This window comes from Eschrichtius robustus, chromosome 7, assembly GCF_028021215.1.
Source record: "Eschrichtius robustus isolate mEscRob2 chromosome 7, mEscRob2.pri, whole genome shotgun sequence".
NCBI classification, from domain to species: Eukaryota; Metazoa; Chordata; class Mammalia; order Artiodactyla; family Eschrichtiidae; genus Eschrichtius; species Eschrichtius robustus.
The window spans coordinates 2,032,611-2,057,952 of NC_090830.1; the positions used below are offsets into that span (position 1 = coordinate 2,032,611).

Below are 25,342 nucleotides of genomic sequence, written 5' to 3' on the forward strand. Positions count from 1 at the left end.
AAAATAAACAAATTTTTAAAAATATTTTTTAAAAAACCCCCCAAAAAAAAGTTACAGAGGAAAGATCATTTGGTGGAGTAGAAATGGCAGTGACCTGCCCAAAAGCCATCTACATTTTTTTCCCTCTGGAAGGGAATCCCAGTTTTGTTCAGCTGTGGCTGACCAGTGTTTCAGGGCCACGCCCCCCGCCCCAGCTGGTGCATCCTGACTCACCTAAGTCAATCCTGACCATTCTACTTCCCTTACCAGCATCTGGTTTAGGGTTGATCATGTGACACAACTCTGGCCAATCGGACACAGGAGAAACTCTACTGGCAGGCTTTGGGAAAAGTTTTTCTTCTTGTTAAAACGAAATGTAAGAGAAGAAAACATTTGTGAGGACGTAATTGTCATCTTGGGATTAGGATGGGACAACTCAGGACAAAAGCCAAGGTGCTGAAGAGGATACCACAGACAGAAATGATCTGGGTCCTTGATGATGTCACTGAGGCTCCCTACCGCTGAACTTCTTTTTTGTAAGATTATGTAGTGTATTTTTATAATTTTTTGAGCCATTTTGAGTTTAGGATTTTATTGACTTGTAGCCGAGAGCATCCTAACTGACACAGGTGGTCACCAATAGCAAGTAAACAACTGGTGACTGAGCATGTTTAAGGGAGGGAAAAAATAAGCTCTTTCTATTTCCAACTCTGTCTATGATCTGACTGTGCTGTTTATTTTAACCTATGGACTGCGAACTACCCAAATCAGAAATAATACTTCTGAAATAAATATTAGTCTTTAGAACTGGATATAGTTAACATCAAGTAGCCAACATATCAATATTTGCTCTAGTAGGGGTCTTAGCCAGGTTCTAGAGTAGGCATCTAGTAAATAATTTTTAGTGAATCAAGGAGTATTTCAGCTGAGGAAATTACCTTGGCCTAAGGGAAAAACTATTAGCAAATTAATAATCTAGAGTCTTGTTTATACTTATTATATTAGAGAAATCCCAAGCCATCCATGGACATTTAAAAAATTACTAGCCTCACTTAAAGTAGGAAGTATTGAAGGTGTGGCCTCTCGTGGGAGTTTCCTGAGTGTGTAGTTCATCATACTTATGAGGCTCAGTCAATTATTTCATAGAATGTCAGTTTAGGAGGGACTGTGGGCTTATATAAGCTAAGAAGTAATTACTTTATGCAATAAAACTATAAGCAGGTCCCTAGGTAATGAATTTGCTGGTTGTTCTCCCAGTTTACAGACATTGACCCATATGACACATGCTACATATGCATAAACACAGAGAGACATATTCATTGAGTTAATTAGGGCAGGCTTAACTGCAGCAACAGACAGACCCAAGAGTGAAGTCACTCTCAGAAATGGAAGTTTCTTGCCCCCTCATATGACAGTCTGGGCATGTGATCTGAGTTGGTAAGTGTCACCTGTCATGTGGCCCTTCAGGAACCCAGGCAGACAGCTGCTCTATCACCTTTGAGTCGTCACTCTCCTTGCTGCCATCCGGCCAGCAGAGAGGGAGGGGAGAGAACGTGGAAGAGGTATGGTCTGGTCCTGAGCCATACCCTTCAAGCAGCACATTTCACTTGTACTCACATTCTGCTGGCTGGAACTTGGTCCCATAGTCACACCTCACTGCAAAGGGATCTGGAAAATGGAGATCAGCCATGTGCTTAGCAATAATAGGAGAATGGGTTTGCTGGACCGCTTCTGACATGTGGGGTGTCATAGAAAGAGGACCAGGGACCTCGTCCTGCCTGGTCCCTTCTCCCCACTGCAGTTAAGAGTCCTCTTTGCATAGTTCAAAGGTGCTTGTCCGTCACCAGCCACCTGCAAGTCTCTGCTGAAAACCCTTCAATAACTTACTGTATTCAGGATAGAGACAAAACTCTTTATCCCGACATACAGGCGCTGCATAATCTAATATCCTTAACCTATTCGTTTTCAACTTTGGAAAATGCCCCTTTTCCCTTTCAAGGCTCTAGCCACACAGGCCCCCTTTCACATCCTCTGTTTCCCATGTTCTCTTTTCATAGGGATTTTGCACTTGCTGTTCCCTTTGCCTAAAAACTCTTTTCTCCCTTCTTTGCCTAATTAGTGCCTACTCACCCTTTAAATGTGACTCTCCCAGGGGAACTTTCCTTGATTTGTTCAAATTCCTCTAAATCAGCTCTCATTGTGGAGTAGAACTCCCTGCCCGACAGCACCCATTACAGTTATTCTTTTATAATTGTTTGTGTGATTGATTAAAATCTACCTCTTCCACTAGATTATAAACTCCATGAGGTCAGCGGTTATGTCTGTTTCTGTTTGTGAATGCTTAGCCTAGTTTCTTACCCACAAAAGATACTCAGTAAATATTTGTTGAATATAAGCATACTTGAATGAATGAAGAACTGATAGTTTGGGCCCTGCCACAAATTAGCCATGTCATCAAAGAGGTTTTTACTATTTGGGGCCTTAGTTTCTTCATCTGGAGAGGATTGAACTAGATGATGTTTAAGACTTTCGTCACCATGGTCCTATGGTCCGAGTATTTTAAAATTGAATCCTGTGGGTCACTATGGTTGTTCAATCACTCAGCTATGTTTCCTAAGTTCCTAAGTTCTGGATCTGGCAAGTAGAATAGAAACATATTTTATTCTTTCGTCCTGAATTTTTAATTATTACAAATTCAGTGCAAACTTTAACTTTATCCTAATCCTTGAAGTCCAATCACAGCTGAAAGGGGATTGGATAACGTTAATAAAAAATAAGAGAATCAATGGTTATACAGAAAAAGATAAGGAAATAAAATCCATAAATATGTTGTTAGTCATTGTGGGATTAACTCCCGTATGGGACTGGAAGATGGGTACTATGTTACTTTTATTCTGTTTGAATTTGGGCCTTGGTTTTATGAAGGTCATGTTTTGACGGTGACTGAACATAAATGTTCACTGGTATAAGAACAAGGGCTGGTTTTTCCTCCTTTTGATTTTGAGATGGGTATTCAATGAAAATATTAATACCTAGGCTATTTAACCCTTTCTAGATGATAGGATGACAGGTGACCATTACCAAGCTTGATTTCAAGTTGCTGGATAGCCTCAATTCCATGAACTCCATGAAGTCAAGGACCTTATCTGTCTTATTTCATCCCAGTACCTAGAAGGTGCCCTGAATAAATAACAGGTTAAATTATAAAAAAAAAAAAAGAAACAAACACCAAAATGACCATTGGAGACTTCTGCACTCAACATTCCCTGAAGCTAAAAATTAAATCACACAAAACTCTGGCAGCTCTGACAAAAAAGTGATGAACTGATCTCCACTGAGGGTACTTCCATGAACGAGAGAGGGACCCTAAAAGCAAAATAAATTTTTAGTATTCTCTCTTCGTTTTGAAATTTGAATTCCAACAAGATGGTATTATTTTGATTTAGATTCCTTTTTGCTTAGGAAACCTAAATTAATAGGTATTTTGGCTGCTACAAAGAGGTCCTGACTTCTCTTATTTAACAAATCAATGTCCAGGGGAAAAAAAAATACTTTGATGTCCAGAAGAGGGCCGGCTTCCTGAGACTCTGAAACTTGAGATGTCACAAGTATTTCTCCTCTACAACTGTTGGGAAAAGGAGCACGTTTCTTCTCTAGGGGAACTGAAGCATAATGAAATGCAATCTAAGAACATGCAAACTTATTATCTAGCAGGACGGTTGAATGGTTCCAATCAAATGGAGGAGGGAAAGAGGGGCTTTATATTTGGATTTTGGAAAAATGACTCCACAGCTATATTTAGGCACAAAGGTGCCTGCAAATACCTGAAATAGTGGCAGTCTGTGGCTTGTCTGTAACATAGTGAATATATTTTCTCTTTGAGACTTTTCATGGGGGTGAGTAAAAAATCACCCCAAATTATTCCTGCAAATGGAAAGAAGCTATCTTACTGTGGATGCTAAGAGAAAGGTTAGGTGCGAGGTTGTCTGAGTGCGAGGTTGGTACGGTTTTCAGCTGGCTCCCCAGAGCGCTGCCTTTGTGCCAAAGAGTGCTTCGAGTAGGTGGACCCTGTGACTTTAAAAAAGTCAAAAATTGTCTTTATTTCTCCCACTCTTAGAAATTGCTAAGAAGTGGAGCTATAGCTTTTATGAGAATACTCTCTTCCACGTCTCCAATGTATAGAAGTCCTGGCACCAGGGAGATGACCTTTTTAAAAATACTGATCTGACATCACTTGCTACTTAAAACTTATCAACACGTTCCCACTGCTTTTAGGTTAAAAGTAAAAATCCGTAATGTGGGCTACAGGTCCCCGAGAGAGCTCTGGCTGTGACGCATCGTTCAGCCTCACCCTGTGTCCCAGGGACTTTGCACGTGCTTCTTTCTCTGCCTGAAATCCATCTTCTGCCACCTTCTTCTGTCTAGTTAAATTCTACCTATCCCTGAGATCACAGGCCAAGTGGCAAAACTCACAGGAAGCTTACCTGACTTCCCAGACTAGATCAAGCTCCTTTGTTCAATACTCTTATAATTCCCTGAAGCTTGTCTTTATCACAGTTAGTATTAGCTGTCTCCCTCTCCTAGATTACTAGGGCAGAGACCATGTCTGTTTGGCTCACTACTAAATGCCCTGGCACGTGGTAGGTACTCAATGAATATACAGCACACAAATGAATGAACGAATGGATCTGGGTTATACATTCCATCCCTGCATAAATTTTCTAAATATTTAATATGCTTACAATACAAGCAAGTTTGTTACCTTATTATAACTAAAAACAAAAAGAAAGGTCAGTTTTCATTTTGTTTCATATCAACTATGAGATAGCTAGATGAAGGTAAAGGTTAAGTATATGGGTTTTGTCATCACACAGGCCTAAGTTCAAAACCTGGTTCTACCACTTTACTTGCTGTGTAATCATGGGAAAGTTACTTAAATTTTTTCTAGGTTCCAGTTTCCTCATCTGTAAAATAGGTCAGACCTGGATTTCAAGCCCTGATCCATCTATCAATTATCAATTGTGCAATTTGGTTCAAGTTAATAATCTCTCAATAAATAAATTAAAAAAAAAAAAAGTGACTTCCCTGGTGGTGCAGTGGTTAACAATCCGCCTGCCAATGCAGGGGACACGGGTTCGACCCCTGGTCTGGGAAGATCCCACATGCCGTGGAGCAACCAAGCCCGTGCGCCACAAGTACTGAGCCTGTGCTCTAGAGCCTGCGAGCCACAACTACTGAGCCCTCGTGCCACAACTACTGAAGCCCACGTGCCAAGAGCCCATGCTCCGCAACAAGAGAAGCCACTGCAATGAGAAGCCCGTGCATTGCAATGAAGAGTAACCCCCACTCACCGCAACTAGAGAAAAGCCCGCGTGCAGCAATGAAGACCCAATGCAGCCAAAAATTAAAAAAAAAAATCTCTCTAAGCTTCAGGCTCCTTAACTATAAAATGAGGCCAATAATATCTATCTGTTTATCTCTTAGGGTTATTAGGGGGATTAATACACATACACACATATATATGTATATATTTAAATCTGCTTATAAACATATGGAAGGTGCTCAGTCCTTGTGGAGTAAAACAATAAAAGCAAATTAAAACAATAGTTTGACAGTATTTTCTATCTATCAGGATACTAAAGATAAAAAATTGGCCAATGCATCTGTTAGTAATGATGTAGAGAAAGAGTTATCATATGCTGTTGGTAAAATATCCTTGGAAGGCACTTTGACATATCTATCAAAACTGGAAACGCAACTAAATTTGACCTAGAAATTTCCCTCTCTAGGAATTCATCCTTTACGTTTAATCATACATGTTCACACAGATTGTGATAGCAAAGTACTGAAAACAATAAAAAGTTCATAGATAGAACTACTTAAAAAGTTATGGGGATGGAGTTAGAGTCTGTCATACAGAGTGAAGTAAGTCAGAAAGAGAAAAACAAATACAGTATGCTAACACATATATATGGAATCTAAGGAAAAAAGAAAAAAAAAAAAAGGCCATGAAGAACCTAGTGGCAAGATGGGAATAAAGACACAGACCTACTAAAGAATGGACTTGAGGATATGGGGAGGGGGAGGGGTGAGATGTGACAGGATGAGAGAGTGTCATGGACATATATACACTACCAAATGTAAAATAGATAGCTAGTGGGAAGCAGCCGCATAGCACAGGGAGATCAGCACGGTGCTTTGTGACCGCCTGGGGGGGGTGGGATGGGGAGGGTGGGAGGGAGGGAGATGCGGGAGGGAGGAGATATGGGAACGTGTGTATATCTGTAGCTGATTCACTTTGTTATAAAGCAGAAACTAACACACCATTGTGAAGCAATTATACTTCAATAAAGATGTTTAAAAAAAAAAAGTCAAAAAAATAAAAACTAAAAAATAAAACAAAACAACAACAACAACAAAAAAAAAGTTATGGAATTGCTAAAATAAAATACTGTATGGTCGTAAAAAGTACTGATAGAGAATTATCTTAAGATATATTGTTTGACGAAAAAAGCAATGTAAAGAACAATTCAAATTGTGTTTAAAAAAAAAAAGACCCCTCTATACAAGCATCCAATTGTTTAAATGGGCAAAAAATTGTTTAAATGGGCAAACATTTTCCTACGGACTTACTGGAAGCTGTGGTTGCCTCATGGGAAGAGAAATGAAGGTCCCTAGCTAGGGTGAAATTTATTTTTATTTTTTTATTTTTTGGCTGTGTTGGGTCTTCATTGCTGCTCTAGTTGCAGCGAGCTGGGGCTACTCCTCCTTGCGGTGCACGGGCTTCTCATTGCGGTGGCTTCTCCTGTTGCAGAGCATGGACTCTAGGGTGCACAGGCTTCAGTAGTTATGGCACGTGGACTCCGTAGTTGTGGCTCACGGGCTCTAGAGCACAGGCTCAGTAGTTGTGGCGCACAGGCTTAGTTGCTCTGCGGCATGTGGGATCTTCCCGTCCCAGGGCTTGAACCCGTGTCCCCTGCATTGGCAGGCGGATTCTTAACCACTGCGCCACCAGGGAAGCCCAGAAATTTATTTTTCATCGTCTACACTTTTTTTGGTAACGGAGTGCATATATTCCTTTATCAACAAAATTAATTTAAAGAGCAGAGACTGTGAATTAGCTACTGCCACTACAATTGCTCTTTCTCCTATCATTATTAGATGTTACAGCCAGGCTGCCTGAGGGATCCCTGGGCTGCTCCAACATGAAAGATGTAAGAAAACAGGGTGGCAAAGTAGTTACCACGGGAGGATGTATCGATCCACAAGTTCCAGTGGAGAGACAGAGATGGCTGGGAATTCTGGCAAAGAGGCTGGACAGTGGGTATTAGGGATGGGCAGTGGTTTTTGGGTTATCCTAGGAGGTAAACAGAAACCAAACCTTAGAACAAACATCCTTTATAACGAATTTATTGAGTTCTCATAACTACCTCAAAAATAAGTATTATCCTCATTTAATAGATGAGCAATTAGAGGGTGAACACGCTGTCCAAGGTCACACACAAGTCAGGTGAAGCTACCCTACCATCAGACCCTGGGAGTCTTACTCCAGAGGCAGGCTTTCCGCATGCTTGTAGGATATTGTCTTTGTGTAGTTTTTAGGGATCTTACTGCTATTTTTTATTCAGTTTTAAACTCTTGGTACCCTTGCTCAAAATAAGAACTCTTTATTAGAAATGGAGGTCCACTCTGTGCCAACGATTGCATTTGAAGCTGTGTTTGGTGATTTCGAGAAGCTCCTTTATTCCCTATTTGTGTTTTCTCTAGTTTCACCTCTATTTTCTCTGGAAAAAGACTGCTTGGCGAAATTGAGGCTTGTGAGCCCTCCTAGCGATCTCCTATGGCCATCGGCATTTTCAGTTAGGAAGGGCAGCTCAAGGAAGAGACACCTCGGCACATCTCCCGGCCTTCCAGACTCGGAACTGCACGAACAGTAAACACGGTTTCATCTTAAGGACTTCTCTTATTTTGATGATCAGTGTAGTTAAAAAAATATCAAATGCTGCCGGATCTGTCTTGGCCCCAGATGAATACGTTTTGGGCAAATCCCTTTGGTACAGATAGAGTAAGTAGGTAAGGTTATAGCACAAGGCCAGAGCACCGACAGAACATATTCGACCAAGTGCCACCCAGATGCAAGTACATCTGGTTCCAGTATAAACTGGAAACTTCTTGGAGGAATGGTCCCCTCCTAGCAAGGCTCTACCCTCTAGAATACTCAGAAGTCTCAGAAATTGGGAAAGGACCGAGGTAGTAGTTAATTTAGTTTGTCCAACTAGGGACAATCAGTCAGCAAATGGATATTTTCTTTTGAAATTATATTTTAATAAAGGTATTTAAAGGCTTGAGATGTTTTCAATCATTCTACTGCAATATAATGGTTAATTTTAAGAGCTCTGTGAGTTTGATTGGTATTTAAGATTTTTACAATCTATATATAGGTTGGTCTTTAATAACCATTTATACATTGCTTCTTTTTATATAGGTCATGTATTCTCCTGGGAGAGTAACAAGATTAGAAATAACAAATACAGTACAGAATAAATTAAAGTGCTTCAAACTGCATTATATAATTTCAGAAAATTGGTTTCACACTGAAACATTTAAATAAGAAAACCAACTGATTTAAGGAGGAAAAAACCCCTAGTATATGCATTTGAATTGCTATTGTTTAGCAAGTTTTATCTTCAGCAGTGTGGTGTTGGTCTATGTTCACAAAGCTTCAGCAATGTGGCAGTTCATTTGGGTCAATACGGATAAAATTATTATTATTTTTCTTTATTTTAAAAGGTTGACTTCCTTCTCCTTGAAGATGATTAACATTTACTAATCAAAATGTCAAAGGAGTATTGTAAAAGTAATTGTATCTTTATGTATAATTCTCCAAACTCTTATATACAAAATGTTCTTATTACACACAGTGTAATAAATTCAGAGGCTGTTATGGGACAGGAGGTAGCAAAATTGGGGCCAAAACTTTTCTAATTAGTTAGGATAATAAAAAGTGGGGCTTGGTTTTCCTGTCCCAGCTAAATGAAAGCGATCTGGTGCTCTAGAGAGTCTATTATTCTGGCTGGTTTTGTTTGTTTCTGTGAAGTTTAGCATCACTCTCCTTGTTTGGAGCACTCAGGCCTTTTTCAATTTTTCTATTCGTGCATTAAAGGCCTCTTCCTGTATTTGCAGCTTTTCGTTTATCTTGGTCTGTGAAGACAATCATAAAAAAGTGGTTATGATGGAGCTATCTTTTGCTGCACATTGTCTTTGTGGTTTTGACATACTATAGTGCCTAAAGACAGACATTATCCCTCACACACCTTCCTGTTTTGCAGACATAGCTGTGTTTCAGCCTGTAGTGATGTGATAACACTTTATCATATTTCTCTGCACATTCCCAATGTATAGCATGTCTGCTATGAACAGGAAGTGGTATTTGGACAGCCATTTTTCACATAGCCTTGTGTTAGAAGATAGGCTAATTTATCTGCATTTTCAGACAGACTTTACCAATAAGCACCGAATCAGAATAACTGCTCTAGGCTCAGTTATTGCAGTGTTGTTTGTACTGCCACTCCTTCGCAATGGATGTTTTTGTCTCCTGCGTAATACATTCTAAATGAGATCCCAGAAACCTTCTGTTGTGAAATAACAACACAAATAATTTCACAATTAGAATGATTCTCATAATTAAAGAGTATTCTTCACACATATAACTCTTGGAATTATGCCACTTTGTGGTACAGTTTTGGTAGAAAAAAGTAAGCAGTTGCTGACAGGTTTTAGTGTTTGCAGTGGCGGTGATAGCATTTAGCTTCTGGCAGAGATATTCTGTGGACTAACATTGCTACCTGCATAATTCCAAAAATATTTTCACATTATCTGAACATCTGTAGCCCTGGAAATGTCTTCCTTTTGTCATGATGGGTTATAAAACTATGTATAGAGAAACCAGTGGTGGGGCATGGTAAAACTGGTGTTTTTGTTTAGGTGATTTAAAATAGTTGACAAGTGTATGAGGAGTAGTTCATACACATAAATGTTAATAAGTAATTTGAAGTTTAAAATATTAATGTCTATAACCTAATTTGAGGAAATCAGGGTAACTGTATTTTGAGAAATGTATTATTTTCGTTTATATAGAAGAAATTTTAAAAATCAAACACTGTTTTTGGTCCAGATATAACTTCATTCTTATTTCTTTATTTATAAATGTAATCATAATAGGTAGTTTTCAAAGGTCCACCTGGTTGCCTTATCTGATGAGATTTTCAATTCAGAGTTGCTATTTCTGAAAAGATCACATTGGTGTCAATAATTCTGGGTTCTCGTGTGAATATCGATCTTTTTTGGCTCAAGTTTGATTATCAAGCCCTGGGGTCAAGTCTGGCCTCTAGCTTCTCATCTTTTCCTTTCTTGGTGGCTGGGTGAAGGAGGCAATGAGGGATGAACGTGGTCCTCCGGGTTACAAAAGAACTGTCATATTTCAGGGGCCACTAATCCCCGCAGGCATAATTCTAGAAGAGCTGAAAGAAGCCAGGGTCTAGGAGTGTGGTGACCTAGGGATTAGTTTAGCTCTGTGGCCTTGGGCAAGCCACTCAACCACCTTTAGTTCTTATCTGAAAAGTTAAGCAGTTTAAAATTAATTATGTTAAATTTCACGTATGTTAGCTTTTAAATTCATAATTCCAACTCCTGATTTTGTGATATATTCACCGACGTTATACTATTTCATTAATAGGATGTTGTGATATGTTTTAAACATAGATTACTTCTGCTTCTTTACGGCATGCTATATATTAGACCATACAGGGAATGAAATGGTTTGAAGAAATGATCTCGTTACAATTCCAAAAGGATCGGGAAGCACTGCTCTAACTAGACAATTGACTCTCCCCGCTTTCAATTAATGTATTCTATATCCACCAATAATCTCATTTCTTTTCAACTAAGAACAGATGTATTCTCATCTTCCAGCTTCTGTCTCATCAAGGTTTTCATGTTAACCTGGAGGTCTTTCTGGTATTTCACTGAGACAGAATTCACTGACACAAGTGTGTGCTCTGGGGAAAAGGCTCCTGAAGGTCAGGTGCACACCTGCTAGAGCTGACAGAGGGACATGTCTCAGATCTCTAGACCGTGGTGATAGGGCGCTAGATGACAAGACTCCCCGTCTGGTCAAGAGCAGGTTGTCATTGGTCTATGGTGTCTCCGTGTTAATCCTCAGAATATTGCTGACCAGACATGCTATCCTACAACCCCCAGGATAGGGTATGGTTCCACTTCCTGTTAGGAAAGAATGGAAAATCCATGACCTGAGTTCAATACCCTTTCAGTGATCACTCCTTGAGGTGACTTCCCACTCAGCTTTTCTAACCTGGAAATTCAAGTTGACCTAAAAATACCTATGGTCCCAAGATGGCAAACTTCCCTCAAGGTTTTCACATTATTTTGCCCTATTGCTTAGACAGGGCCAACAGCCAACATTTAATGTAAGAATTTAGTGCTAGCATTCATATTTCTCTGACATATAATTCTTTAAATATATTAAGATTTGCTCCATTGGGTATAATTTTTATTACACAACTCAGGGCCAAACTAAGTTCATTCTGAATGTATCTTTAAAATTAAAATACCTAAACTATATAAGCTTAAAATGTTTGCTCTATTCAGTATAATTTTAATTAACATCTCAGGGCCAAGATAACTTCATTCTTAATAAATTTCTAAAATTATAAAGTGAGTCAATGGGAAAGTAAGTAGATTAGCATAAAAAATTTAAGGATTCACACTATTTTCAGAAATTTCTGAATTACAGAAAGTGAAATATGCCTGTAACCATGCTGGAGGAGAAGCTCTGAAAAAACTGTACTTAAAACATGAATTCTCTACTGCCTTTTCCTACAAAAATTATAATAAGAGTATGATTTTTAAATAAAGAAGGAGAAACAACTATTGGAAAATTTAAAACATTTTACAAATAATAATTCATTAAATGTTCCTACAGCAAGTCAGTGTCTTCAAAAGGTTTGTATACACTGACCACTGACAAGTGGCTACCTTTGAACAGCTATGAGACAGTTTTAAGAGCCAAGAACACTGGAAGGAGGTTTTAGAAGTGGAAAATAACTTACCCATCTAAAACAGGGGGAGAAATTTAGGTAAGCAGAGAGCAATTACCCGACTTGGAATTTGACCAAGACACAAGAGTAAACACTGAAAAAGTGCCACACCACTGGAGTATTAAAAACCAAAGTAGTCTGGTCATGATATTAGACATTATGTGGTTTCTGTGGATAACACTGGAATTAGAACTAGAACCCAGTTCACAGCTCCCAATCAGGGCCTTTCATCAGTTTCTGACCCTGGAAACCCTGGACAAATGACAATCTTTCTGTGTCTCTAAATTTTCAATTTATTTATCGGGTAAGTGCCTGCCTAATTCGCATGGAGTTTACTAGGATTTTTGAGAGAAAGTATATAAAGGGGTTTGCTATCTTGAAACACTGTATCAATCCACATCACCACGCAATTTTATTGAAAAATTGGCAATAATTTGGCCCAGGCTAATGTCCATGAATCTACTTAACATGGAAATGATCAAGGCACCTGAAAGATCTGTATCCCTCACCTCTGGTCCAAGTTCTTTCTATGCCTAATTACATTTAGATGAGCCAGCTAATGGACTTCCAAGCTCAATAAGGATGGCTGCAGGCCAGTGGGACAATAACACACACATATAGCAATCATATTCTTTCTGCTATAGACAGTAGTGATTTAAATGCTGCAGGCTTTAATTTAAAAAGTTTTTTTCAATGAATAGTTAAAAACATACTGCTCACTACATGGAACATGGCCTTGGTAAGGATGTTTTCAATTTTGGGGGCCTGCAAACAATTCTATTACTGTCTAGTAGTCCTTCGGTGATAATTTCAGAGCCGCAGGATCACAAAGGAGCCCAGGGCCATGATTATACATAAACTATATTTAGATGAAATGTTATCAAATCTAAAAAGGAGATATGTTCTGAACTTAGCTTAGTTCAACTGCATTCTGCCCTTCTACACAGTAACCAGTTATTACATTCATGGGGTTGTTAACAATAAAGCTTCGTGTAAAATATGTCCTTTCACTATTTCTGGTAAACACTAAACACCCCTTATTAAGCCGAGGACTTTGGCTGATTCTGTTGGCATTGAATCATTAAATATTCATGTAAATAGTACATTAACATTTGATGATTAAACAACTAACAAGGTATGCTATTGCCAAGCTAATCTTTTGCTCCTTCTAAATTAGTTGTTAATACAGTGTGCTTTTTATATATAGTCTCATGTCCAGAAAACAACTAAATCTTTCCCTGAGATGCATTCATATTTTAAACATGCAGTATATTGTCCTACTGATTCATTGTTATTGCCACAAGAAATTATAAATCCTCTCAAAATATGGAAATCACTCATTTAATCATTTTGCCTAGGAAATGATGCAAGCCTTTGTGTTGAGGTAGAAATGTTTTTTTGTGTGTTTGTTTGTTTGTTTTTGGATGGGGAAAATATATTAAGCATAAAACTAAGCCAACTGATTTATCATTGGCAGTTGCTACTGAGATGGCTGTTGCCATCTCCATTTTCATGCAGCCATTGGTGTCAGTGATAACACCATTAATATACATAGCCATTAGCTATTAGTGGTATGTGAAAAGGAGCAAACCGTCTGAGAAGGAGTTCAAAGATATGAAAGCCTCTCTGTAGGAATTCGGTGAAAGGTCTTAGCTAAGAATTATGGTCTGAGCTTTAGTGTTTACTATTTAGAAATCTTCTCCCATTACTCTTGCATGAGCAATTGCTTACAGTGTGACTGAGCATGAAGTCTTTATCATGTGATTTTTTGGGTCTCGATGCTGAATGATTCTGTAAACTGATAACGCACCACACTATGTGCTGTTGGTGAATTTATTTTGTGATCTTACTGAGTGTCAGATGACTCAACTGAGAGTTATGTGGAGATGTTAAATTGAACTCCTCCATCATCAGCATCACTCTTGCTGGCAGAGCGTGGGTAGTGTTTATAGACATTAAGGTTGAGGTTGGCTAATTAACCAGTAATAAAGTAAGTGAGTACACCATCAAGGCTGAGTACCTGAATGCTGATTAAAATGTCATCTGTGACTTGACCCAGCACCAATTTTATATCTTCAATGGTGAAACCAACTAATGGATCAATCTCTGAAGTGTCAGCTTCTGGCTGGGACTCTTCAGGGCCTTGTTCTTGATTCAACCCCTAGAATATTAAAAGTAAACAACACTCAAGTGATTTCTGGAGCCTTTACTGATAGTAAAGGCTTCTCTTGGATAGTTTTCTATCAGAAATGATGTCAATCTGGAAGGATTTTGATTTGACGTTTTCCTGCATCTTCATTATTCATGAGCATCATGACAAATCAAGTAATGGTGCTTTTACCTACTCTGGTGAAAATGAAGGTGGAGACTGGGGAAGATGGAGTAGAAGTAATTAAAATTGCTGAACCCCCCTCAGCTGGCCCACTTGTGAATCAACGCCAAAAGAAATATTTATATTTAGCTAGGAAAAATCAGAGGGAAAGAAGATAGAAGAGCATTTTGTTCTTTTTCTCCTATCCTCTAGAGAATATAATGCTTAGATAGGGTGAATTAAGAGACAAAAGGAAATATACCTTCATTTCCATATCCAGTATTGGAGGTGGCTCTATGAATGTTGAGTAAATATCAAATGAGATTCCTTCTTCTAGAGGATCAGGGCAAGGGTGACCTGCAGGCTTCACAACCTCTATCACTTGCTAGTGGGGAAGAGAAGAGCTGTATTATGACAAAGTCTTTGGTGAGTGACCACAATTTCAGACAATATTTATAAAGTTCCAAGTCTATTATTTTCTAAGTGCCAGCGCCTCTGAATTCTTGACGCCGCCAACCTCTTAGTTCTCTAGTGCTTTTTGTGCTCTGCACCTGATCATTAGCGTTTTACTTTCCCCCACTGTCTAATTTTTCTGTACCATGTAGTTTAGACCTTCATTTTGTACTGCCTTGATGACAGGGAATGAAGTTAAACCCTGGTGTGCTGACTTTGTGGCTGATGCAGTTTTCGGTAAACTGTAATATGTCATCATGTTGCCACATTTGGAAATTACTGATATTATTAAGCACTTAATCTTTATTCTGTTAGATGACATCATTCCAGATTGTCTATCTTAAGTTGACTAAATGTTGTTAATCGAAATAGAAGATCAAAAAAACATATGAGAACAATCCTTTTCTCTCTTCACTTTCATAAGATGCTGGTTTTTTTCCGAAATGGGACATACAAGCATTTTCATCTTCCCACAAAATTATTTGTACCAATTTTTCACCACACTTCTTTTTTACCCTCCCGCACCTTATATTGCTCTTTATTTTACCAAGCTAGAAAAATGAAACAGCTAAATATATTTTAAATCCTCTGAAATATTATAGGTAAAATAAATAAGCTGTACATAGGAATCTAGAGACAAGGGAAGATAATGAGGTATTTAGTTGGTGGACTAAAGTAGACTAAATTTACTAAAGTAGACTTTAATATAGGGTGAAAATAGAAATTTGAGGGGAGTGGTGGTGAGTTAGACATTGAAAAAAGAAGAGAGAAGGAATTGAATGGAGTTTATTGAATTTACTGCAGGCATTGAGAAAGTAAGCATGAGCGAATCTGCAAGATAAAAGTGTTTTCTTTTAATGAAGGAGAATTTTATCTTGTTTCTTTTGCCATATTTGTCTTACCGCTGTGGTTTCCCATACACAGGCTAAGACTTTCTGCTAATTTTCTTTCTCCTTGGTGGAAGTCATCAATAGATCACCTCTCCATCCTGGTAGCAGAGAATTCTACCATCTGCCCACCTGTGCCCTTTCTTCCAACAAATTGTACACTTAAATACTTAAAGACAAGCAGATATTTGTGCTCAAGTATCTCATTTTATCCCTCACACCCGCTGTGGTCTGGATTTCTTTATAAGGCTCATCTGAACTACTTGCCAACTACCCTGTTTTCCTAGTCTTTGGCACTGGTGTGTGTGTGTGTGTGTATATGTGTGTGTGTGTGTGTGTATATGTGTGTGTGTATGTGTGTGTATGTGTGTGTGTGTATGTGTGTGTATGTGTGTGTGTATGTGTGTATGTGTGTATATGTGTGTGTATGTGTATGTGTGTGTATATGTGTGTGTGTATGTGTGTGTATGTGTGTGTGTATATGTGTGTGTATGTGTGTGTATGTGTGTGTGTGTATATGTGTGTGTATGTGTGTGTGTGTGTGTGTGTGTATGTGTGTACTCCTCAGCTCCACATCATCATTTCTTTGGTGGAGTGAAGCTCCTATTTATCCCAAGAACCTGAAGCTCTGACTGAGAGTTGGGCTTTTCTTTTCCTTGATTTTTATGAGTGTAGCTCATACAGCTATTCATTTGATTTAATTCATGCACAAAAACTGGCAGTGAGAATTTCTTTACTTCAGGGTGTTTTGCATACTATCAATGAACAAAACCACAGCTACATTTTTCTCTTTCACAAAGAGTTACATTTGGCTACGTTAGTAAGATACCGTAAGGGAAAGGAATGTCCCAATTTCAGATAAGGGTAAATATAAAGTCATTTCATTAGTAGTAAGAAGGTACACTGTCAAATACATAGTTTGAAATAAACATAGTGCCCAGAAGCATCATAGTGATTTTTTCCCCCATTAAGTAGCCTTTTTAAAAAACAACTTGAAGGAAAATTAGAATCAATAATTGTGGTGAGAGCACAGAGCCAGCAAATATGTTTAAACGAAACCGTCTGATGCAATACTTTCTTTAAAAAATACAATTAGGCCTTTGTATTTTTTTTTTTTAACAAAACCTCATGTTTTACAACATCACTGGTTCTGTAATAAAATCTATTTAAAACAGAAAGACATGGTCAGCTTTATTAAGTTAGATTTTCTGAAAGAACGTTATAATTTCCTCAAGTCTATGAATAGTTGAAGCAAATTAAATAAAGCTAGTTTTATAACTATTTTATACATTCCTGTAGAACTGTAATTGTCTCATATTTTCTCCTCAAAAGTATAATATGTTACCTCTTAAATCTTTAAAATAAAAACAGAAAAAGGATCAAGTATGTTTATTAAAAAAACACTCCTATTTGGGACTCTGATTTAGCAACCCCCTCTTTTAGTCTATAAGAGAATAGCACCCATAATCTTCAGATCAGAAAACAAAGAGAAAGACTTTAAGTGACTTGCCTGAGGCCTAATGCTGAGATTAAAAATCAGGAGTTTCTGATTATACACGTACATCATTTGGCCAAATGATTGGTTTTGCTTGACTTTCAAATACCTCCTAAATATTACTTTGAATGTAAAGCAATAAATGTGTTTCTCTTGCCATTTTTGAGTGCTTGCACACAAATGGATATAATAAAAACAATCATGTTGTTCCATGTGAATGCCATTTATATTTTTTCTGATAATGAGCAGACCATTTGAACTAAGGTGAGTACATTAAAAGCTCTAATAAAGAAGACAATAGATTTCTAAACAGAATAATGAACTGTTAAGTGAACGTACAATAAATAACATCTATAGATGTGGTCGCTAGAAATTAGTTTTGCATAACTTACCAATATACATTTCCCCCAGATGTTATCTGTTACATGAAAATTAAGTTAGTTATAGTGTTCATTAAGTGCACATTGCATTAGTGTTATTTAAGATGGTTTATAATCTGAGTTTAGTTGCATTGTGCCATGGTATTTAAAGAATATCAAGTAAATGGCTTTTTGGCATAATTTAATACTCATAAGTACAAAATTTCATCACCAAACATTATGTAGCTTTAAAAACATCCAAGATCTTTACTTACAAGCCAAATGAAATCACTAGAGCTCTTTTAAGAATTTACATATTCAGTATGAGATGGACGTTTACCATGGGAATAAATGATAGGAATTTTGAACCTCCTGGAACTAAGGACAGGGTCAGTTTAGGTCTGAAAAATACTTGTAAGAATTAGAATCTGCTTCTTGATCTTACTGTGCCTGAGAAGAAGTATAAAGATTTTATCTGAAAATTGTGTTACTGCATGTTTTCTTTTTCTACTTTATGTGTTAACATTGGTAGCATTAACTGTAGTTTATTATTTTTGTTTGTTGTTTTCTTATTTTTTTGCTTTTTGTTTATTGTTATTATTGTTTTTCTTTGAAAAAAGTGTAGGTGATTTGTGGGTACTGTTTGTATCACTGAAACCTATGATTAAGATGGCAATTATTAACTTACTAAATTTAGTTATTAGGTTATTCAAAATATTAAAAATGCCATTGAGATGACAACTTTCTACTGTTTTGAATGGCAAAAAACAAGATAAATCTGTTAAACTCTTTTTGAGCTATAGACACATAAAAAACTGGTATGCTTCAAAAAGACACTTATTTGGAATTGTCAGATGATGACTTCATATGTAAATCAAAACTTACTACAAACTGTCAAAGTTTCAGGAAGAAAACTTTATGGCAAACTTCTCCCAATACTAACTAAGGGAAAAAAAGCACAAAACTTCCTGTGATGTTTTAACTATTTCCTCTCCTTGAAAAAAAAGGCACTACTCATTTGCAAGTCTAATTAAGAAGCACTGTGTCATTTTGGAAAATTTTAACACAAATTGTAACCCATTGCCCACAATATACTACACATAAAGTAACAACACATGAATGCCACCTGCAAAATGCAATCAACTATGGTAATGTCATACTGAAGCCATAAATTTAAAATCAAAAGAGGAAATTCAAAAGCTGAGATTATCAGAGAAACTAAAATTAATCCATTTCTCAAGTGTTTTTCTTTTGTGTTCAGGCCATTACAAACTTCTTAACATACCCTATAAATGTAGAAGATCAATTCTGCTACAAGAGTCCTCCTCCCCCTTTGCATTTTTGACTTGGAAATAAATTCGCAAATGCAGCACATTAATTTTCTTTCCTATGCTTAATATGCAGTATTTACGTTTTGAAAAGGTTCAAAATGTTGCCAGGCTTCTGCAGGGTATGAATAGACATCTAATAGCAACTTCTATTTTTATTCACAGCATACTGGTAGTTTGAACATTTATAACTTAATAGAGCTCTGAGACCCTCAGATTCACAAGCTAATCACCTAGACAGTGAACGGTAACACAGTACAACAAGTGAGGACAGGAAATAAAGACTACTCCGTCCAGCTGAAGCTGCAAAGAGGAATTTAAGTTGGCGGGCCCCAGTAAACCAATTTGCAATCTGGCTAGGGCACTCCAGTTAACACCTTGTGCCCATTTTATTTATATCTCTTGATTTGATCTTGTTTAACATGGGCTTGAAAGTCTTTCTAAAAAAGTTAGATAGTTAAAGAAACTGATTCCAGAGTATTTAAGACATCTTTGGTATTTCTAAGTGTACTTCTGCATAAGAAAACACTATCATTTGAAAAGAAACACTATAATTTGAAAAGAAATCGAGCACTCCTATCTTAATGACCTCAGGCAACAAAATCTAATGAATTTGAAAAAGGGTACCTTCTTGTAATGTAAATGCAATTTAACAGGAAAAGATGTTTTGATCTGGCTCTGGTGCAAACACTTCGTGAGGGCTAGAACAGTACTTCAGATACCCAGAGTTTCTAAAGACGGCAATAATGTGGAAGATAGACCACTGAATGATAGGCTTTAGACTTGGCTCTATTCCTAATTGTGTGATGCTAAGAAATCCCTAGGCCTCAGTTTATTTATCTGTAAAAGGAAGGTAATGATAATCGCTACCTGGCTACTTCATCGAATTGTTTCAGGGTACAAATTAGATATTGTGGGTAAAAATGTTGGGAGTTCTTCAAAGGGAAAGTATTATTAAACCCAAAGGTGTATTATTATTATCATTTATAATTACTGTTATTATTGAAAGGATCATCTTTCTAATGCCAGAACTGGAAGACAGATTAGAGTAGCCATGTTGGGGATACTGGTTCATGCTCTTCCTATATTTAATTGTTAACATTGCCCAAGCAATCCAATTAACTCAGAAGAATTTGTCAATGAGGACATGTCATCACCCTGTTTCCATATAGTCTCAATTTTTAAACTCTCAAACATACATCCAATGCCCTTTGATTTGCCAAATTCCCTGGATCCAAACAACTTCTCTTTTGGGACCTAGCATGACATAATTAGGTAGTTAGGCGGCCTGGTCAGGACTCCTGCAAACCACCTCATTTAGAAAAGGAGAGTGTTTACGCCCAACTTCCGAAATTAGAAAACCTGCTTCTCCCCTCCCCCACAATTTATCACTCTTTTTATCTTTTGTTTTTCAGCATCCAGTGTGGCCTGTGGTTTCCCAGATGGAGTTCAATTTAAAAAAGATTTCCTTTAACAAATTTCGTCAAAAGCAGAGTTAGGGCAAACTTTCAACATGTCTTTCTTGTGAAAATTGAAATACCAGAGCTCTTACAACTACTAAGTTCAAAATTGTACTTAGTTTCGATTCTTGGATTGACCTTATCTTGCAACTTCCTCAGGGTGAGAGACTGAAAATATGGTTGGTTCCATTAAAAACAGTTAGAAAATAACTAATTCTTTTCAAAAATATCTTCTAGAAGCCACTCGGTATATTTGTTTACTAAGCTTACTAAGTTATACTCTAAAAGGCATATCCTTGAACTCAGAATAAAGTATTTCAAACAGTTCTGATAATGGGTGAATTTTTGTTTGGTTTCATCTAGGGTGTTCTATTTAAATTTGAGGTTTTTAGTATTTAAAATTGAGGAAATACTCTAAATTATCTCTTGTTTTAAGAATTGGGAAATTAGGTATCAGTTAGAATAATGAGTTATGCAATTATCTTTGTGGAGAGCCTATTTTGAATTACGAAATATAAATTTAAAATTTTGATTTTATAAATGTGGCATTTTAATTACATCTTATGGTAGCTTATATGAAGATTAAGCTATTTCATGGCTTTTATACATGGTAATACTCTTTTTGAACAAGTACCTGTAATTTGCAGAAATTATAAGAGACTATAAATCATAATGGTTAGAAGAGAAACTACAGTGGAAGAACCCTAAGTCCTTGGTTCTTGTCTTTCTCTTTTCATGGACTTCCTGTTATTTTCCCAATTTAAGTTATCTGAGTAAAAGGAGGTTGAAACTATTTGGATAAAGCTATACATGTAATTTACTTAACTTCAAAGTATATGGATTGAACTGCACTTCAGCCCTGAAGACATCAGTTGAAAGAAAAAGAAATCTTAAAACTATATTGAAACTTATTTCATTTAGAAATATAAAGCTTTTTTGGCCTAAACTAGAATGTTTGTAAGTGCTATGAAATATTTAGAGAAGTCAACATAATATTATTATTCCTGACCTCTTAGACCCAAGATGTCTATTTTAAGTAATCTGACATTAAAAATGTGCTGACAAATATAGATTAAAAAACAACACAGGAAGTTGTAAATCAGTTGGTAAGCCTTAGCATCAAGGAAATAGGAGACCACGAAAATATACTCATTTACTTTAGTCAACCTCAACCTTAATTTTTAACTAAAGAAAATTTGCAGAAGGCATAATGTTTATATTTTGGATATTTTATTCATAGTTTGTATGTTTCCTTTTTCTCCAGTGGGCTCATAAATTATTATAAGGAAACATGTTGTCACAGTTATAAATATTTCCCTCTCTGCTTAGCTCCCGCCACCTCCCTCCCCCCTCCTTTTTAAAATCTACACTAACTGATTCTGTAACTGTATTAGGCACTCTTTGGTCAGCAGGGCAGGATTTTCTTGCTTCAGAGGAAACTGCTGTTGATTACACTTATGTGCCCGGCATTCTACAAACAGGGCTCTTTTCAGGAAGCACCCAAGCCCTTCCTTCCATGCAGGGCAGCCCTTGTTATGTACACAGGGGTGTCATTGTTTCAGTGACCTAAGAAGAGGCATGTCTTCCCCTGCAAGGAACAGCTCTAGGTACCCTAAAGTTCTGAGGCTTTTCATGGAATCTGAATTCTTGGAAATTAACTACGAAACTGACTTTGTGGACAATGGCATATATGGCAATAGAATTTTATCAAAAAAGATCTTTCACCTATAAGCTGTAAATCATGCTAGTTTAGTTAAAAACAAACAAACTGAAATAACAGCAACTCTGAAAAATTTAGGTGGTATCTGTATTCCAGATTTGAATGTTTTAGAAATCTGGATTTTTTTTTTCCCCTTAAATGTGTAGTCAGAGTCCTAGATTGGCTCTGCCACTCAGCAGAGAGTATGTCTGAGATGTGGTTTCTTTATTTGTAAAATTAGGGGGTTGGACTAGGTCATCTCTAGTCTAGTTACAGATGTTCTATCCTATGTTACTACATTTCAAGTGGTTTTTTCTCTATTTATACAAGACTCACAGTCGCCAGCCTATACAGAACCTCAGATTCAGTATTTTTATGTCATGATGTAGAAGAATATTTGGATTACACACTCAGTACTTACTGGAATCTTGGAAAGGCTGCAGCTTGTCCATTTATTTCTACTTAATTATCTTCTCCAGACCCGCTGCTCCTCCATTTGCTTTATCTCTCAATGGCGTCACCAGCTTCTTGGTTACCAGACTCAAAATCTCGAGGTTGTCTTCAGTTGTTAAGTCTCCCTTGTCCCTAACATTAAATCCGTCACAAAACGTGTTGGGGGCACCTCCGTGATGTCTGCCAGACGTGCTCCCTTCTTTTTCATGACAGTGCCCATTGGGTAGGCTTTGGGTCCAAGTTCTTGCCTTAGAGATCTTGAGCTCCAGCCATACTGGACTACTTGGCTTGTGCCCAATATGCACAGTGCCTGGCATACAGTGGGTGCTCAATAAATATTTATTATAAGAAAAAAAAAAAAGCATAGATGGAGGTGCTTTCCCAGCCAGGGTCTCACCTGTGTTACCGCCTCTGCTGGGAGGGCATTTCCCCCTCACCCTCGTCAGCTGATATTCCATCTGGGCTCCCAGTACAGCTCATTCACCACAGTGACCTTTTCCTTGTGCTTCAGAGTATTTGCTTGTTCTTCTTATGGTACTTGTTACATTGTGCCCTGAATTACAGCCAGGGATGAGTGATCTCCCACCACTTCGTGGAAACTTCCTGAGGGCAGGGACCATGTCTTACTGATCATGACACCCCAGATCAGGTCTCTGTAGGCAGGAGGCATTCATTAGGTGTTGAGTCTTCCGTTAGGGTAACCATTCATTTAAAAATTTTCAGGGCTGCCAGTCTGATCAGCTCTGATTCAGTTTAAAAAGTTTGTCCTGAACAATGACACCACTTGGAGAAGCAAACCTAATGGTTTACTGTTGCATCAGGGCAATGCTTGTATTTCTCAGTTGATGAATGGAGCCCTAGAGTATTTGTTTGATTAGCACAATGCCAAACAACTAAACGACTTTTCACAGACTTGACTGTATTGCTTAAACTGACTAATAGTTGCCTTATAGACACAGAGCAGTTTAACATTCTAAAGAATTCCTCAGAGATACCGCTCCCCCCATGTAGTTCCTGATGGGGGTAACATCAGACAATTGTTAGACTTTCTGAGTTGCCTGACTCTAGGGGCCATGATTCACATTGCTCTCCATGGGTTGTCTGCCGGCACCCTCGACCCCCAAAACAATGTGAATGGTACCCATTGGACTTGTGGCAGTGCTGGCCACCACCAGGAAGATGCACATTGATGAGGGAAAAAAGCAGCTCTCATTCATAGGGAACTTGCTCTGAGCTTGGCATTGGGCTAATTAGAAAGCACATTACAAATATTAGGTCCTTCAATTCATACTACGTTGTGAGGAGAGGTTTTATTGATCTCATTTTTTGGTGAAGAACCTAAAGTTCAAAGAGGTTAAGTAACTTGGTCAAGGTCACATAGTTAGAGAATGTGGAATTCCCTCAGAACTTGAACCCAGATCTATTTGACTCCAAAGTCCATGTACCCAATCCTTAGGGGCAAGTGAAACCCCACTGGTTCTTTATGGATTCCCCCAAAATGTTTCTCTCCAGTTTATAAGTGAGGAAATAGAAGTTCAGAAAAGTAAAATGATATATGCATACTAGATATCTGAAAGCACAAGTTCTCAGGGAATTTCAGAAAGAGAATTTGTTCACTGGTTCCTCACAGCACCACAGTGCATTGTTCCAAAATAAGTTAACAAAAGTAAGGCATGGAGGATTGAACTTTTTTTTTAAAGATGGCAAGATATAAAAAGCATTTGGTGTATAAACAAATCTGAGAACATGCTTAATTCATCTGTGTAAATAGGAAAGTCTAGGAGCATCAGTTTGCTTTTGGTGACTAAAACTGTATGTTCCTGATCAAATAGCAATTTGTCCTATTTGTTGTAATTGTAATTACTGTTTTCATTGGAATCACAGTTGTTGTTTTTTTTCTTCTAGGAACAGGCACGCAGAAAAACAACCCATAACCTAGAGAGTTAAAAAACACATTGAGAAATGGGTATGACTGTGTGAACAAATCTCTTGTGATTATTCTTCCACTGTGTGCTGTAATGTACTTTAAATCCATTTCCATATTTCTAATTAACACTTAGCTCCGAAAAACTTTCTGGAGGCCATTTACATCACAAATGGGGGAAAAAACAAATTTGCTTTATCAGAAAATTGACTATAGACTATTTTGGTGGCTTTTATTATTTTTACATTTTAATGATTAAAATTAAATATAGCCCAGTGACTCACGACAGAAGACAGTGAAATAATTTTCATGACTGATATAATTTTAAAGTCAACCTGGGTGAATAAGATATTAGGTCTGCTGTGGACGACTTTCATTGTCCGTCCTGCAGCTCTAGTTTCTGATCAGTTCCAACCATTTCATAAAAAGAATTGGACAGCTGTGCCGAGTTACTTTTCTAGCACAAACCCATGGTGCTTTGGCTTTATCTCAACAGCTGTCCTATAGGGACTATATAGTGCTGCTTCTGTCCTGCGGATTTTAAGCCCCTATTTTCATAGTTTGAATCTTTCATTTCTTTGAGTGAGAAACAGAAAATGCACAAATATTACTTTAAAATTCTTTGCACCAAAAAAACCTATGTCATCTGCTACATTGAAACACTGTCATTGTCACAAGCAAAAGGCATAACTGCAGCTCTCTGAGGATGCTTATTCATCCATGGTCCCCCAGCAAGGGCCGCTGTCCTCATCTAGAACATGGGGATAACAATAGTTACCCACTGCATGGGTTTTTGTGAGGATTAAATCAATGTGTGTGAAGCACTTACACAGTGCCTGGCATGTCGGAAGAACTTAAAAGTGTGAAGGTTGTTTTTA

General features: G+C 37.6%; 1 protein-coding gene across 1 annotated transcript in view; it reads right to left on the bottom strand.

Annotated features, from left to right (window-relative positions):
- Window positions 1-7,373: 7,373 nt before the first annotated feature.
- The window catches only part of CABCOCO1 (ciliary associated calcium binding coiled-coil 1), a 125,583-nt gene continuing 107,614 nt past the window's right edge, over window positions 7,374-25,342 (bottom strand). The window contains exons 6-8 of the mRNA XM_068547482.1: window positions 14,669-14,791; window positions 14,116-14,256; window positions 7,374-9,180 (exon numbers count right to left, since the gene is read on the bottom strand). Coding sequence (XP_068403583.1) covers window positions 9,106-9,180; window positions 14,116-14,256; window positions 14,669-14,791 — 339 coding nt within the window. The 3' untranslated portion in view covers window positions 7,374-9,105. The remainder of the gene's footprint in view (window positions 9,181-14,115; window positions 14,257-14,668; window positions 14,792-25,342) is intronic.